This window comes from Bidens hawaiensis, unplaced genomic scaffold, assembly GCF_021521415.1.
Source record: "Bidens hawaiensis isolate Kalapana, Puna unplaced genomic scaffold, B.hawaiensis_p1.1 tig00012287_1, whole genome shotgun sequence".
Lineage (NCBI taxonomy): Eukaryota > Viridiplantae > Streptophyta > Magnoliopsida > Asterales > Asteraceae > Bidens > Bidens hawaiensis.
Window position 1 is genome coordinate 549,907 of NW_027492001.1, and position 17,884 is coordinate 567,790.

Genomic DNA, 17,884 nt, shown 5'->3' on the forward strand with positions numbered 1-17,884 from the left:
ATGGGTGATATTCCACTTTTGTTGGTGAACAAGAAGAAAACAAAAGAAATAATATAGCCATTTTGTTTTTTTCTTCATTTTGTCGAATATTTAAAAAATAAGATGACTACACGGAAAATATTTTTCTATTTTGGTGCATAAGGAAGAAACAAAGACAAAAAATGTGACCTAAATTTGTCTTGAGTTATCTTTTATTTGTGTTAGGTATCTAAACGATTTTCTAAGGATAAAAGACTAGATAATTTAAAAATAAAAATTAGTGTATATTCTAGTTGTTCAAATAAAAGGATTCAATTACGGTGACCTTTTTTCATTAAGTCACATCATACGAAATACCTAAATAATTCTCTATTTGTTGGTTATTAAAAAATACATATAAACGGATTCAATTGGCTAGCACCTAACTATCACTATAACTTGATGATGTATAAGTATTTTTTTAAAACCACATACAAACCTAAACACCCTTCCCACTTACGATGATACGTACAACATATTATAATGGTGTGTCCAACTTATATATATTATTGTGAAAGTTGTATGTACTTAAATAATAAGATTAAGTGTTATGGTGTCACCACCCATCCACCTCCATGTCACCATGATGGGGGCGTCAAACATTACACTTAAATGAAAGGGGGTGCCAACCCCCCCCCCCCCAATCAAATTACTAGCTATTCCACTAACGTCAGTTAAACAAGCATATCAACCATTCCATTTTTTATCGGCCCAACTAATACAAGCATTTGTTTTACCAACCCACCTCCACTACACAAGTTTGATGGGTTAGCTAGTTAGTAAGTTACGGCCTTCACTGCCTACGTGGCTAGCTATGACGTAACGGCACCTATGATTAATTAATCCCTTCTATTAACACAATCTTAAGTATATGCAAACACCCCCTTCAGTCTAAATTCATAAATGTACATGTCATGTTATGACACCTTAACCCTTAGCACACTTGAACCTCTGTCTTCACTAATCTTTAGTTTTTTAAGATCGATCTCAGGGATTTGTATTAATTTTTAGATGTCGAAAACCTTAATTTCTATATATTATGTTTGTGAGAAAGAACAACGTGAACATTTATCAATATGTGAATGCCAGTTTTAATATTGTTCACTAGTGAACTAAGATGAACGTGAACAATTACATGTCAATGATCTACTTAACGACAGCAATTATGCTGATTGGTCTCAAGAGATGATGAATTTTCTCTTTGCCAAAAATAAAACCGGTTTCATTGACGGCTCAATCCAAAAACCCGACCAAGCTTCCGCTGATTATCTGCTTTGAATGCGGTGTGATCAAAGGATGGCTCACAACCGCAATGGAGAAAGACATTACGACTAGCGTTAGATACGCTGCCACTGCTGCTGATATGTGGTCCGATTTATATGAAAGATTTGGGAATGAAAGTGCACCAGGCGCCTATGAAATAAAACAATTGCTTACCAACACACACCAAGAAGAAATACAAGTTGTATTACCTAGCCCTCAATGCATCTGTAATAAATGCACATGTGATATTGGGAAGAAGTTAACCCAACACAAGGAGAAGGAGCAGCTTTATGAATTTCTCATGGGCTTAGACAACAAATTCTCTGTCATCCGCACCCAGGTACTAGCCATGAACCCACCACCAACTCTCAATGGTGTTTATGATGATGAACGCCACCGCTCTATATCTGCCTACAAGAAACCTTCGGTAGAGGCAGCAGCCTTCAAAACATCTATGCCTGGACGAAGAGAGGGAAATCTTAGCCAACGCCGTCAAAGGACACAAAACAAGGTGATGTTATTGAACATTGTTCTTTCTGTGGAAAGGATGGTCACTCCCGGGAAGGCTGCTTCAAAATAGTCGGCTATCCCGAGTGGTGGCCGGGTAATCGAAAACGGCAGGAAGCAAAGCCAAAGGCCGCGTGCACAGAATCAGGTTCTAGCCCCATTCCAGGTCTGTCGGTTGCCCAGTATGAAACTTTTCTGAAGCACTTCGGTGGAACAGGAGGTCCGAGTAGTGAAAACGTAACACCAACCGCGTATATGGCAGGTAAATGGGGTCATGATGATGATTGGGTTATGGACTCGGGCTCTACTGAGCACATCACCCACAACATCAACATACTTGAAAATCAAACTAAAAATTATATTGAAACGCCGGTTCTCATTCCTAACGGGGATGCCATACCCGTTGAAGGAAGAGGTGAATGTACCTTGCCCGGTGGAACTAGAATACAAGGAGTTTTACATATACCCAAATTCACTTGTAATCTATTATCAGTCAATCGATTGAGCAACGACATACAAACCGCTATAACTTTTTTCCCTGATTTTTGTGTTATGCAGAAGCTATACACAAGGAACTTGATTGGTGCGGGTGAGTGTAGGAGGGGTTTGTACCGGATGGGTTTGATTGGAAAAGAAAGAAAAGCTATGATGACAACGGTCGATACTTGGCACAAAAGATTGGGTCACGCCTCCGGTGAAAAGCTTACTCAGATTGATTTTCTTAATAATATTTCATTTAATAAAATGTGTGATTCTTGTTCTAAAGCCAAGCACACAAGACTTCCTTTTTCAAATAGTGAAATTAAAACGGTTGATTGTTTTGACTTATTGCATTGTGACATTTGGGGAAAATACCGCATACCTTCCCTCTCGAGGGCAAGTTATTTTTTAACTATCGTGGACAATTTTAGTAGGGCGGTGTGGATATTCCTACTAAAATTCAAACACGAAGCTGGCAAGAATTTAAAAGGTTTTCACAACATGGTTAAAACTCAATTCGGAAAGTTGGTTAAGAAAAATAGATGTGACAATGGAGGAGAATTTATATCCAACGACATGCTAAATTTTTACAATGATCATGGAATTTTGTACAAACAACTTGCCCACACACCCCTCAACAAAATGGGGTGGTGGAAAGAAAGCATAGGCACCTCCTTGAAACCGCTCGAGCCTTAAGGTTTGAAGCAAATTTACCAAAGAAATTTTGGGGTGAGTGTGTCTTAACCGCCACATATATTATCAACCGATTGCCCTCACAAGTTGTTGGAAATAAAACGCCCTATGAAATTCTTTTCAATAGAAAACCCGACTATAATTTCATGAAAGTTTTTGATTGCCTCGCTTATTATAGAAGCACTGAAACCAAAAGGGATAAATTTGATATGAGGGGATGACCCAGCATCTTCCTGGGTTATCCCTAAGGGACGAAAGGGTACAAGATTTATGATATAGAAAACAAAAAAATTGTTGTTTCTAGGGACGTCAAATTCCATGAACAAAAATTCATTTTCAACGAAATAATAGAAGAAACCGGTCCTAAGGATTTCCTTGACCCTCAAGATTTTACAGCGCGTTATGATGAGTACTGGTCCAAACCAGTCCATTATTCAACAACCTGATATTGAGGTCCAAGAACCCAACTTTGAAACCACTGTTTCCACAGAGGTCGAAGCCTATCCACAAAACACCACCACTAAAGTGGTTGGAACTCCTAGTAGCTCACAAAATTCTAAAATGAGCCCACATGCTACTGTCCAAGAAACTGAAGACACTAGTCCAGAAGATATTCAACCAGAAAGTGATCACATTCATCCAACCCAAGATATCAATCCAAATACCGAGCCCACACGCACAAAACGCAACCGAACTCAGCCCAAACATTTTGAAGATTTTCTGGTACAACTCCCTCCTTCAGTTGATCCAATGCACGACCCACCAAGTCCAAGTTCCTCCACGGTATACCCTTTATACGATTTATTTTCAAATTCTCATAAACCTTTTTTAGCAGCCACCGATTCAATCGATGAGCCCAAATTTTTTCACCAGGCTATAAAAGATGACAGGTAGAAAGAAGCAATGAAACGAGAAATTTGTGCTCTTGAAGAGAACGGGACATGGACTCTTGAAAACCTACTAGAAGGGAAGCGGGCAATTGACTCCAAATGGGTCTACAAAATAAAATACAAACCAAGCGGAGACATTGAACGCTACAAAGCCAGGCTCGTAGCAAAAGGGTTCACCCAAATGGAAGGGGTAGACTACCATGATACTTTCGCTCCGGTTGCAAAATTGGTCACTGTTCGCACTCTTCTTGCCATAGCTGTTAAGAAAGATTGGCACATCCATCAATTGGATGTTAACAATGTTTTCTTGCATGGTGACTTACACGAAGAAGTCTATATGAAGATCCCTTAAGGATTTGCCAAAGAAGGGGAAACAAGAGTTTGTAGGTTGAGAAAGTCACTATATGGTTTAAAACAAGCTTCAAGGAATTGGTATCAAAAATTTGCCAATTCCCTTCTTGCACTTCGTTTCACTCAATCTATGGCCGATCATTCCATCTTCATCCAAAACAAGGAACAAGTTTTGTTGCCGCCCTCATTTATGTTGATGATGTGATTGTGGTTGGCAACAACACTAAGAATACAAGACACAAAGGATGAACTCAACAAACAGTTTAGCATAAAAGACCTTGGCAACCTCAAATATTTCCTAGGCATCGAAGTTGCTCGCACCACCGAGGGATTGGTCTTAACCCAACGCAAATACACCCTTGACATTCTCAATGATTGTGGGTTACAAGGATGTAGGCCTAGCCCATCTCCTATTGAACAAAATCTCAAGTTAGATAAAGCCGAAAATGAACCTAAGGTCGATGCTACTCAATATCGTAGGATCGTCGGAAGACTTCTCTACCTCCAAGCTACTCGACCTGACATTGCCTATTCTATAAACGTTTTAAGCCAATTCGTTGCCGACCCGAGAAAGCCCCATATGGACGACGTACATCGAGTCTTGAGGTACCTCAAGACCACAGCCGGACAAGGTATCCTTCTCCTAAGAAAAGGAGGCACCACCCTTACTGCCTGTTGTGATTCCGATTGGTTGGGTTGTCCGTACACCAAAAGATCCCGCACGGGTTATCTACTCCTACTCGGTGGTGCACCTATTTCTTGGAAAACGAAGAAACAATGGGTCGTCTCTCGATCTTCTGCCAAAGCCGAATATAGGTTCATGGCTCCGCTATTAGTGAGGTTTTATGGGTTCGTTGGCTTTTGAAACAACTCGACATTACTTCATCAGGTCCGACCTCCATTTTTTGTGACAACCAAGCTGCCCGTCATATCGCCAACAATCCCGTTTTCCACGAGAGAACCAACACGTGGAGATGGATTGCTACTTCGTACGTGAACGGGTGGAATTGCAGGAAATACAACCTCGTCAAATCCACACTAAAATGCAAATTGCTGATCTACTTACCAAGGGATTAGGCACACAACAGCTTCGGTTCTTACTCGACAAGTTGGGCGTTACAAACTTACATGCTCCAACTTGAGGGGGAGTATTGAGACGTAATTACAACCACATTCCATATTAACGCATAATCACAGCCACATTCCATGCCTCTATCTTCTCCTATTGACGAGCCATATTTCTTGCTAATTAGCATATTTTCCTTTTTCACTTTAGAGGCTCCTGTATTTAACTTGCACCATGTATTATTTGCATACATAACAAAATACAATAATAGTGAAGATCTTCTCTGACCATTAAACTGTATGACAAGTATGTAAAACATAGTTGCATATATGTAATAGCATAATTACATATTACATATAACAAATAACAAAATTATGGGTTTTGTATAAATAAAAACCCTAAACTTTAAAAGAAAAACAGAATCAGTAATTCCAAAAAAAAATTACTTTCTCTTAAACAATTGCAACGATTTAAAAATTAGGATTAGCACATAATACTGCCTTTAGTGTTCATTGAATTTTGTAACTGTGACCACTGACACGTCAGATCTAGCTAGGTTTGATTGTAAGAATGCATTCGTGAAATAGGATAAAATCTTATTAAGAACCAAAATGATGAGATAAGGTTAAAAAAAATATTTCGTGTCACATCATATCCTCATTAAAAACACAAAATGCAAGCACTTTAATGATTGTGACTTTAATAATAAAACATTTAATGATAAAATATATTGAGTATTTTTAGTGCAACATTTAATGATATTTATTTAATGTTTTGCGAAATTTGATAACAACATAATGATATATTAAATGATTTTGAGTTTTAACATTTTGTATTTGTTTCTATTTACATAAACTGATTTGTAACTATTTTAAATTTTATTTTTTTAACAGGGAACAAGATACATAAAATCATAAATATAAAAATTAAAATGACATTTGACCTACTAACATCTAGTTGTGTAATAAGCGTTCCCTCTTTTTAAAGGATTTAAAGGTCTTTCCTTAATTTTTAATTAAGTTAAAACATTATCCCGTTCATTTACTACTTCACACTAAATATTTTTTATTTATGTATCTAGTTATATTTTATTAAAATATATTATACATATACTATAAAGCATATATACTTAGAATGATTTCATATACTATTAAAATATATTATACATACATACATATATATATATATATATATATATATTCATATAATTTTTAATTTATTTTGACTATGCTCGATATCAGAAGTTGTTCATTTTCTTACTATATTCATGTTTTATTTGTTTCTTGTAGTTCTAAAACATACTATATATGTGTGTAGTGTGTCTATATATGCACTAAGGTGTCACCTGTAAGGATAAACATGCCATAAATGATTGTGATATCATATTGACCAAGATTTAATTTCATCTGTCAACCTATTATTCACACGCACGCAATGATTTTAAAAAATTTTAACTTATCCACTATTTATATGTCACACCTGTTTGGAGATTTTATAAATTTCTGAATTCTTTGCACTCCACACCAAAGGAGAAGATGGTATGCTTGTCTTACCATAGCTCTTGTTTTTATATATATATTTTTTTTGCATGTGTATGTTTTGCATTCTTTACTAATGTATTTCACTCCAATATTCGTGAAGGAAATAGAGCACGAAGTAAACGGGTGGGAAGGTTATGTAGATACCCGCTTTAAGCCTGCACGAAAAGGTCATCATGGCGATATGAGGGCCGCTTTATTCGTCTTGGGTATGATCTTATTATCATTATTATTTTTAATTTTAAATTGTCTTTTATATATTTGGGAAAATTTATTGGATTTTTTTATGCAGTTGTTGAAGTATTAGAAAATTTGGCTTTTTTAGCAAATGCTAGCAATTTGGTGTTATATTTGTCAAAATATATGAACCTTCCTTTATCAAGATCAGCCAATGATGTCACAAATTTTATGGGCACTGCTTTCTTGCTAGCACTCCTTGGTGGCTTTTTATCTGATGCTTACTTTACTAGCTACTATATTTATCTCATGAGTGCTTGCATTGAGCTTTTGGTAATTGTTCTTACTTTTATTATTTTTTGTTATTATTTGAATAATCAAAATCATATAATTATAATAATAAAAGTATTTACATTGGGTTAAAAGAATTTGGGTTGTGTTTTATTTCAAGATCGTCTATTTAAGCTAAAAAGGAACGGTTCAAAAGGGTCGAAAATAGACTGAAGGATATCTCATACGACCTTCTAAACTGTTTTATTTAACTAATTAGAATATTTCATTTTTAACAAGTTTAATAATGAAAAATAATTTTTTGCATGTGAAACCAAACCAATCCAACTCGATCTCTACTCTTACTAAACAATTCTTAGGCTTCAAAAACATGGACTTAAGATATAAGTTGAATACTAGTTTGTTTGGTCTCCAAAGACTTATTGTTTTTCAAACGAAGAACATTTATAAACAGCCAACCGACAAAAATACCACACCAACGAGCTACCTCCACGAACCGGTTTCAAAAGGCCATACTTTGCTAAAATCTCTTCGAATGTATAATGAAACAGGGTTTGATCATACTCACTTTCCAAGCCCGTGCGCCTTACCTAAAACCCGAACCATGTAACAAGTCAAAAACAACCATTTGTGAAGAAATTCATGGTGGAAAAGCCGCAATGTTGTTCATAGGTTTGTACCTTGTGGCTTTTGGTATCGGGGGTATAAAAGGATCGCTGCCAGTAGTAGGAGCCGAACAGTTTGACGAAGATAGCCCGAAAAGAAGGAAACAAAGATCGACTTTCTTCAATTATTTTGTATTTTGTTTGTCGACAGGTGGTCTAATCGCGGTCACATTGGTGTTATGGATTGAAGATAATGTGGGTTGGCAATGGGGATTTGGGGTTTCCACAATTGCCATATTTTTGTCAATCATAATCTTTAGTTTGGGTTCATGTTTCTATAGATGCAAAATTCCCCAAGGAAGTCCTCTTACAACTATCTTTAAGGTATGGGCTTCACTTCTATACACAAGTAGGTAAATAAGTCAAAACAAGTGTCTTCTTAAACATGTCTTGTTGGGGAGTGGGACCCACATCCATTTTAAAATTAGTTAATTAGTTAAAATGTTATTTGTGACTAGAGATGTATAAACTGGTTTAAAACTCAAAATCGGTTTTGATTGAAACTGGTTTGATTTGGTCACAGAAGTCAAACCTGGTTTATGATCGGTTTAGTTTAGGTTGAAACCGATTTCTTGACCAGGTTACGATCGGTTTTGGTTCGGTTTTTGCCCGGTTTGGAAACGGTTTTGGTGGAGAAAATTAAAATTACAAACTAGTTCCAAACCTACAGTTTCAATTGGTTTCAAATCGGTTTCTACATAATCGGTTTCAAACTGATTTGGTTTCGAATCAATTTTCTAGTCGGTTCGGTTAACCGGTTTATTTGCCTAATGACTATAAAAATAATATTGCTATACAAGTAATTTAAATCTTTTAATAAAAAACTATTTAATAGGTTGTATGCAATGAAAATACAAGCCAACTTAATTTGTAGACATTTTTTTTTGTCTACTTTCAAAAATGATAAATAAATAATATGCTAATTATGATCACTAAAACAATATTACTTACCAATAGTTTAAATCTTTTGAATCAACATAATTTAGAAGATTTTATGCTTTAAAAATAAAACTGTGAACTTTGTATTGAATAATGTTAGCATATGAAGTAAACTAATTTACAATGGTAAGACAAGAACGGGTCAGTTCGGGTCAAAACATAAGATTTTGGCACGAGTGAAAACGGGCCATATTGACCCGCAAACACTTCCCGGCTCTTTCTTTTAATTTTAAAAATGTTACAAAAAAAAATATTATTAAACATTTTATTAAACAGGTTCTACTCGCAGCAACTCTAAATGTTTCCAAGACAGAAGCCAAACAAATGCATACCATCACCAACCCGACCCAAAGCCCATATCCGCTTCTACCAACATATACCGAAGAGCAACAACAAACAAATGATAACGAGCCCGAACCATCCAACCCGTCTAAAGCCCATGGGTTTCTAAACCGTGCAATCGAAAACAAACCTGCTTTCAATTCACTAAAATGCTCGGTTCAAGAAGTAGAAGATGTCAAAGTCATGTTACAAATACTACCTATATTTGCTTGCACCATAATACTCAACTGTTGTTTAGCCCAATTATCGACGTTTTCGGTCCAACAAGCGGCCACAATGAACACGACTATCGGGTCATTCGTAGTCCCACCTGCGTCACTACCCGTGTTCCCCATTATCTTCATGATTATCTTGGCCCCATTGTACAATCATATCATAATCCCTTTGGCTAGAAAGGTGACCAAATCTGAAACAGGTACGTTAACCGAGTTTATTATCTATTATATTCATTATTGTTTAATTTATGTTTTGGGGTGTACTTACTACTTTGGGTCAGTTTTGGGCTCAAACGGGGCCAAAAACCGAAAACTTGGTTTTTGAGCTTTTAAAAACTATTTGGTTTTGGGTTTTTAGTTAACGACTTGGGCTTGAAGCTTTTTTAGCTGAAAAAGAATTGGCCCAAAATAAGTAGTTTGGACCTAAATCAATAATTCTTTTTGTTAATTAATTTGTTTTGGGTTTTTAGTTAATGACTTGGGCTTAATTTATTATTATACACCTGAGTTGCACTATTTATTAAATTCTTGTAAATTATTTGGCATTCATAAAAAAAATTAAAAATCTATAAATTCAGTTCGGTTTCGGTTTTTCTAGTTTACACTACAAGCAAAGTCAAAATCGAACTGAAAATTCGACTTTTACAAAAATCTATAACCAAACAGTCCGTTTTCACTTGAGTTCAGTTATTTCAGTTTCATTATCTTTTTCATTGTAATTTTTCTATGTATAAAGAGATTTGATTTTCAGTTATTCAATTCTTTCAAGGTATTTCTCATCTCCAACGGATCGGGCTCGGTCTATGCTTCTCCATTTTAGCCATGGCAATCGCGGCCCTAGTCGAGGTCAAACGCAAGAAAGTGGCACACAACCACGGGCCCGGGCCAGGCCCGTTGCCCATTTCATTCCTATGGATAGCATTTCAATATTTATTTCTTGGATCCGCGGATCTTTTCGTGTTGGCGGGTTTAATGGAGTTTTCGTTTAGTGAAGCACCAGTTAAAATGAGGTCGTTAGCAACTTCGTTTTCGTGGGCTTCTTTGGCAATGGGCTATTACCTTAGCAGTGTGATTGTCTCGGTTGTTAACGGTCTGACGGGCCATGGGGCCCACAACCACCCGTGGTTGTCCGGGGAGAGTTTGAATCATTATAAGCTAGAGAGGTTTTATTGGTTAATGTTTGGTTTGAGTTTGTTGAATTTTTGTAATTATTTGTTTTGGGCTAAACGTTATAAGTATAGGGTGATAATGGAGTGTAATTGGATTATCTATATGTATAGTTAATAAGTTATGGTTGTGTAAGGAATTTGTTCACCAAACTTTATTTATATATATATAGTTTTATAATTTTCATGTCCACTAGTAGAGGTGCCCAAAATGCCCGGTTTCAGGCCTGACTCAGAACCGGTTTCTACCCGTATCCGACCCGCAGATACGATCTGGTATTGGATTTCTCCCTCGAACAGGAACCGACCCAGATCGCCGGAACCAAAACCGGAAATACCCGGTCAAAACCCGACCCTACCCAAAACCCCAAAAAAATCCTGGAAAACCTAGTCAATACTCGGAACAGGTTCCCACCAAACCTGGTTTTGACTTTTGTTGACCATACCGGTTCTCGAAAGTACTGGGTTTGTGCATCTCCATCCACTAGTAAGTCTTATAAACGAACCGAACGTTCATAATTTGTTCGGTGGGAAGTTTGTTTTCTAACAAGCGAACGAATATGAACAATTTTTTTTATTTATTTCATTAAACAAACGAACACACGTTTTATTCTTTCATTTATGTTTATAAACGCCCATTTGTGTTCGTTAATTTATGTTCCTTTAAATTTTAATAAGTACGTAAGTAGTTATATTTATATAAAGATAAGCGTAAAAGATAAACGTTTGTTTGGGCTCAGTTAGATTGTATACTACACACACACACACTTAGTTATGTTTGGTCAGTTATATCCATTTGTGTTCGTTTGGGTGTGTTCTATTATGTCCGTTTAAGTTTGTTTTTGTTCGTTTGTGTTGGTAAACTACATGCTTAGGTTTAAACGAATGAACATGCCTATTTTCTTAATGCACATAAAAAACGTTCAATTATGTGTTCTTGTTGCAGTGTAATCATATTTTTGTGATGATAAATAAAGTGTTAAATGTTAATTCTAGCAAATGGGGATGTAGCTCAGATGGTAGAGCGCTCGCTTAGCATGCGAGAGGTACGGGGATCGATACCCCGCATCTCCAAATTTAAAATACTCAAGTTTTTTCGTTACGAAACCGTAAGTCCTATTAGTCAGCAGCAGTATAGTTTAAATAAACTCATTTATAAATTATAAATAGATATTTACTAAACAAACTTTCTTTTCAAACGATCTGATTCTACTTCTAATTCTGCATTACTAACCATGCAGCCGTCGTCCAATCAACCTAACATGGAGAAACGCTCTTTTACGTAGCTGGATACCGCTAAGCCAAATGCAGTTTGGTCACTGAATAAACAAATGTGAATACAATGTATTACAGTTATATAAATAATAAGCAAGCAGGCCGACTTAAGATTGTGTGTGAAGTTTAGGGTCGACTTCATGTATTAAATTTGAGTTTTTAAGAAATTGATATCGAGTAACTTAAAGTGCAACTTGACTCCTTCACTTCTACTGAAAACAATAAAAAGTTAAATGTATTCCCGGCTTCCTACCATCGACTGCGGACATGGTTTTTACAGTAATATCTGTAAGTTTACAAAGTAATGGTTTGTTTGCAACTAGAGAAATATGACACTTATAATTAGCAAAGTCATGCATCTTCCAACTCGATATTTTGCAGATATGTGGTATGGTAGCTGTTGGGCGTGTTATAATGCTCGTTAAACGAGCTTTTTGTCAAGTCACTAGGTTCTGTTTGTCTAAAGTTAAAATGATATGTATATTTACTTATTTAGTTTATGGTATTTGTATACTTTAGAACTTCATATTAATACAAAAATGCAGCACCTTCTCTGATGTATCTGATTAAAATTATTCCGTTACTTCATCGACTAAAGACGTAAGAATAATCAAGAAGCTTGCTAACGAATTCATAGCATAAGATCAAGATCACGTAGCATCGAAAATTTTACTTTATTTTGTATGAAATAAACTTAACTTGTAACAGAAACTGTTACATGAGAATTGACAACAGAACGCGTTAACGAACTGAAAAAACTACATGGCCCGTTTAAATTTAATTCACTGCCTGAACCGCTTAATTTGTCTATGTTTTGACCCGTTTCATTTTAATACACCATATTTTGACCCGTTTGACCAGTTTCACTTTAAGTTCCTATGTTGACCTGTTTAATTTTAATTCACTGCCTAAACCGCTTATTCACTATATTTTGACCCGTTTCATTTTAATATACCATATTTTGACCCGCTTATATATCAATTCACTATATTTTGGCATGTTTAGGTTTAATTAATTATGTTTTGGCCCGTTTCATTTTAATACACCATATTTTGACCAGTTTCGTTTCAGCTAACTATACTTTGACCCGTTTAATTTCAGTTAACTATCTTTTGACCCGTTTATATATCAAGTCACTATATTTTGACCCGTTTCAAATTATTACACCATATTTTTGCCTGTTTCATTTTATTACGCCATATTTTGACCAGTTTCATTTCAGTTAACTATAATTTGACCCGTTTACACTTAACTATCTTTTGACCCGTTTAACTTCACTTAACTATCTTTTGACCCATTTATATATCAACTCATTATATTTTGACTTGTTTTAAAATATTAAACCATATTTCTGCCAATTTCATTTTAATACACCATATTTTGACCAGTTTCGTTTCAGTTAAATATACTTTGACCCGCTTATATATCAACTCACTATATTTTGACCTGTTTTAAATTATTAAACCATATTTTTACCCGTTTCATTTTAATACACCATATTTTGACCAGTTTCGTTTCAGTTAACCATATCTTTTGACCCGTTTAATTTCAGTTTATATATCAACTCACTATACTTTGACCCGTTCAATTCGACCCGTTTTGTCTGATTCGTAAAATTTTAATTCACTATCTGTACTGCTTAATATTTATTCACCGTGTTTTAACATGTTTCATTTTAATTCACTATAGTTTGACCCGTTTATATATCAATTCACTATATTTTGGCATGTTTTGTTTTAATATATTTATTAGTGTTTATTACATGAAATAAAGCTTATTACAGTTATATTAATAATAAGCAAGCGATCCTAGTTAAATTCGGTATGTGAAGTTTGAGTCGAGTTCCTTGATTAAATTAGCTATGGTTTAGGCTTGCCTTGATTCGAGTTTTTAACAACTCGATCACGATAAACTTGAAAGTGCAACTCGACTCCTTCACACTTCGACCGCCCACTCATCATTTTTATGTAACAGATATAGCATATGAATGCAAGACTCTGGCCGCACGGGTAAACTATAGCGTTAATGTGCTAGACCTCTACGAACATAAACTAAGACTAACTTATCTTATAATAATAAACTTATTATTTTATTAAATATTCTCCAAGATTCTAGGAGCCTTTAATCTGGTTTGGTGTTGACACGTTTAACATATATAAGTCGTTTTCATATTGTTGTATAAAAGAACTAGACGCAACGTATAAAACATAAGTTCATGTGTATTAAAGTCGACATTTACTAAAATATGTATATATATGGGCCTGTAAACGAACCAAACGTGAACTATTTGTGAACCGTTCGGCAGGAAGTTCGTTTATGTTCATTTATTTAATAAACGAACGAACATGAACACATGTTCCATTCGTTCATTTATGCTCATGAACTTTCGTTTATATCTGTTTATTTATGTTCGCTTATGTATTAATAGAAAATAATTAAATATTATCTGGATAGGTCATCTGCTTAAAGGTTTTATATTTGCTTATATGTCTTCATTCAAGTGTTTTCATTTAAGTTCGTTTATATTTGTGTTCATTTACGTTTGTTCATGCATGTTCGTTTAGATATTAAACAAACGAACACAAATGTCCATTTTTAAATAAGCGAACATGAACATAAATATTTGTTCGATTAAGTGTCCGTGTTCATTTAAAGTTAAATGAACGAACACAAACATGCCCTTGTTCATGTTCATGCGATTCGTTTACAGGCTTTCATTATTCACTTTGACGAATGCATCGGTCTCAATCTCTAGGCTCTTCCGATTTCGTTTGTGTTTGTGAACCGTTCGTGAACACATTATTTTCTTAACGAACAAACATGAACAAGGCCTTGTTCGGTTCGTTTACAGCCTGATGTATATTTATGAAGACCATAATTTATGCACTTGGATAAATGCATATTTTCGTTTGTTGTTGTTGTTATTAAGATAAAACTAAAAAGGTGAATTAAAGATTGAAATTGTTAAAAACGATTAAACGAAGAACATAGTTATGGTTGGTGTGGGACTTTAAATGAGACAGAGGTCTCGAGTTCGAACCTTGGAAGTGATGTTTAGAAAGAATAAAAGGAAGAAATGAGAGTTATGGAACGGTGGTGTGGCGTTTGGAAAACACAAGAATTAGAAGAATACGAGAAAACACACTGAGCAACGTTGGTCTAATTAACGCTCACAAAACGTCTATTCCGCTTAACGTTACTGAAGAAACACTAAGTGACCCCGGCAGATTACGGATAATCTTAGGGTCAAGTAGATGTTTCCCACGAGGGTTAGGTCCGGCAAAGATGGTTATTCTTCTGATGACCTGCAAAACAGACACCGTGAGCTCGTCACTGAGAAGGGGGGGTACCTCCTTGTGACCACCCTCCGGCGTGAGAATCAGACTAGATTGCTCTGAATATAAATGTATATTAAGAGAAATAGCTAGAGCAGATAAGATATGTGATGGTATAAGATAATATATGATAAGATGATGATACCGTTCCAAGATGTTGGAGTATTTATAGCCGAAGGTAGGTTTCCAAGCAGGTACAGCCAGCTGTATAATATTCCTTTTCTACCAACTGTGGGCTACGCACGTGCCATGCTGGTGGTTGGTGGGTAGGCAGCGGCTGATAGTGACATGGCCGGCTGTGTACTATTCCTTTTCCACCAACTGCAGGCTATGTACGTGCCACGATGAGGGTTGGTGAGTAGGCAGCGGCTGATAGTGACATTAAGTACTAGAGCGTGCTGCTCGTCGTACTGTTGTCAGTGAGCTGTCACCATGTGATTGGTTCATGGGCTGCTTTGGTCAGATCTTGTCTATTTTGTCCATACCTTGGCAGGTATAGTACAAAAGATCCTCCAGAAGCGTACGGACTGGCTCATTTGGGCGAGAGTATTCCCGCCTTGCTCATTCCTTCTTCAGGTGACTACTGAATTATTGAGAGTTAGTGCCTTGTGCGTGTAGCCTTGCTATTAGTGCGGGTAGCCTTCCCTGATGGCTTGTATCCGCAGCTGCGGGAACAGGCGGGTACTTCACCATTGGGAGGCTTTTCCTGCGGGAACAGCTTGCGTACTGCGCGTAAGGTCTTCATCTCTCTGAGCATGGTGGGTCCTGCGGAACCAGTTGGTCTTTGCGCAGACGTCCCTCTTCAAGGTGAGTCTTGCGGGTCCAACTGGGCTCTGCTGGGACCTACCTCTTCAGGCCCCCCCAGTCCAATGTTCTTCTCATGAATTGTTAATAAGTGAGGTGAACTTTTGGACTTAAGCAAAGGGTTTTGAAAAGGGTTTTTAGTTTTAAGGTTTTCCGTGGGGATTCTTCCCGCGGTTTTCCTAATGTCACGTTCAGAAATTCCCGACTTTTCTGCTTGATCTTTGGGTATGATGCGGGTAGGTGTGTAACCTCCTCGCAAGTCAGGAGCGTTGAGTTTCACTTGTGTAGATTCTCCACGAGGTTTTGGTAGTTTTAGACATAGTGATCAATTATGTTAAACAACCAATTCCATCTTGGAGCTTCAAACAATCTAGTTCTCAACGTTCCCGCTATGCGGGGATGTTATTTCCCTTTCCACAAGCAAGGCCCAGAAGATCCTTCTTGGTTTTAATTCCCTGCAAGTGCTAAGTATGTGAAGGGTTTCGCCTTGACACTGTACCCGCACTCGTCTTATAGTTACTTGACTTCCAAGCTATTCTTGGCTTCAATTCCCTGCAGGTGCTAAGTATGTGAAGGGTTTCGCCTTGACACTGTACCCGCACTTGTCTTACGGTTTCTTGGTTACCAAGTTATTCTTGGCTTCAATTCCCTGCAGGTGCTAAGTATGTGAAGGGTTTCGCCTTGACACTGTACCCGCACTTGTCTTACGGTTTCTTGGTTAGCAAGGTATTCTTGGCTTCAATTCCCTGCAGGTGCTAAGTATGTGAAGGGTTTTGCCTTGACACTGTACCCGCACTTGTCTTACGGTTTCTTGGTTACCAAGGTAAGGGGGTATATTCCCTCTTATTTTTGAATCTTTGAATCTTTTTGAATCTTTTTGAAATTCGAAGAGTTGGTGAAAGGATAAGAACAGTCCAAACTGTTGAAGGGACGTTAGCGTCGTCTGACAGTTTCAGGACGTGCAGGCAGTTATGGCGACGTGACAGTATATGGTCATTCCAGACGCTTTTTCAGGCGCGTGGGCGCGAGTTTTCGGGCGCGTGGGCGCGAATTTTACGGCACGCGTCCTGTCGATAGCTGTTGCCAGCTTGCTTTCCACGTGTCGTTGTCTCATTGTGCCTGCAATTTTCCCTCTCCCCCGCATTAAATTCATCGCATTCATTGCGATGGGTATATAAAGGGGGAAGATGATGCATCTCAACTTACACCTTCACTTCACTCTTCTTCTTCTAAACGATTTCTGGCGAATACTCTAACTTTTCCGCCGAGCATTCTCTTGAAATCGTTCTCTTTCATACCTCCAAAATGTCTTATACTCATGATCCTGAGGTTACTGCCGAAGAGTCCGACGTATACCCTGAGAACCCGATGTCTGCGTCTGACAAGGACGATAAGAGTACTGCTGGCGATTGCAAGTGTGCTCTTTCTGTCGATCTATACAGCTATATCGTCAAGAAGTTCATGCTCGATCCTTACGAGCCTGAGTTTCCGGAGCCTCACCAGACGGTGTACGATGCCCCCAAGGGTAAGATAGGGGTTTATGCCTCATCCTTCCTATATGGGAATCTCAGATTCCCATTAACGAAGTTCGTATACCGTGTTCTGGAGAAATACGGTGTACATTTGACGGAGGTGCACCCGATGGCGATCGCAAAGGTTCGCCACTTTGAATGGATGTGCCGCATTCTGGGCGTTGAGCCCCGCGTCGACCGCCTGATGACCTTCTATTCCTGGAGGTGCATCCAGGGCTGGTATACCTTGGTCACTCTGATCAAGGGTTTGAAGATCCGTGCTACCGAGCGCAGTCTTCGGTCTTGGAAGTGGGAGTTTTTCTATATATTCGCTCGCGTCGTCCCCATAGCGATGACG

At 37.3% G+C, this 17,884-nt stretch overlaps 1 protein-coding gene and 1 non-coding gene across 2 annotated transcripts; both read left to right on the top strand.

Moving 5' to 3' along the window:
* The first annotated feature begins 6,895 nt into the window (after positions 1 to 6,895).
* Positions 6,896 to 10,719, top strand: LOC143540671 (protein NRT1/ PTR FAMILY 4.6-like). Its single transcript, XM_077033666.1, has 5 exons — positions 6,896 to 7,015; positions 7,099 to 7,316; positions 7,826 to 8,263; positions 9,155 to 9,635; positions 10,205 to 10,719. The coding sequence occupies exons 1-5, from the start codon at positions 6,991 to 6,993 to the stop codon at positions 10,717 to 10,719; spliced, it is 1,677 nt and encodes a 558-aa protein (XP_076889781.1). The 5' UTR covers positions 6,896 to 6,990.
* An 883-nt stretch (positions 10,720 to 11,602) lies between these two features.
* TRNAA-AGC (transfer RNA alanine (anticodon AGC)) lies at positions 11,603 to 11,675 on the top strand. The gene has a single exon. It is a non-coding gene; the product is annotated as a tRNA-Ala (tRNA).
* The last annotated feature ends 6,209 nt before the right edge of the window (positions 11,676 to 17,884 follow it).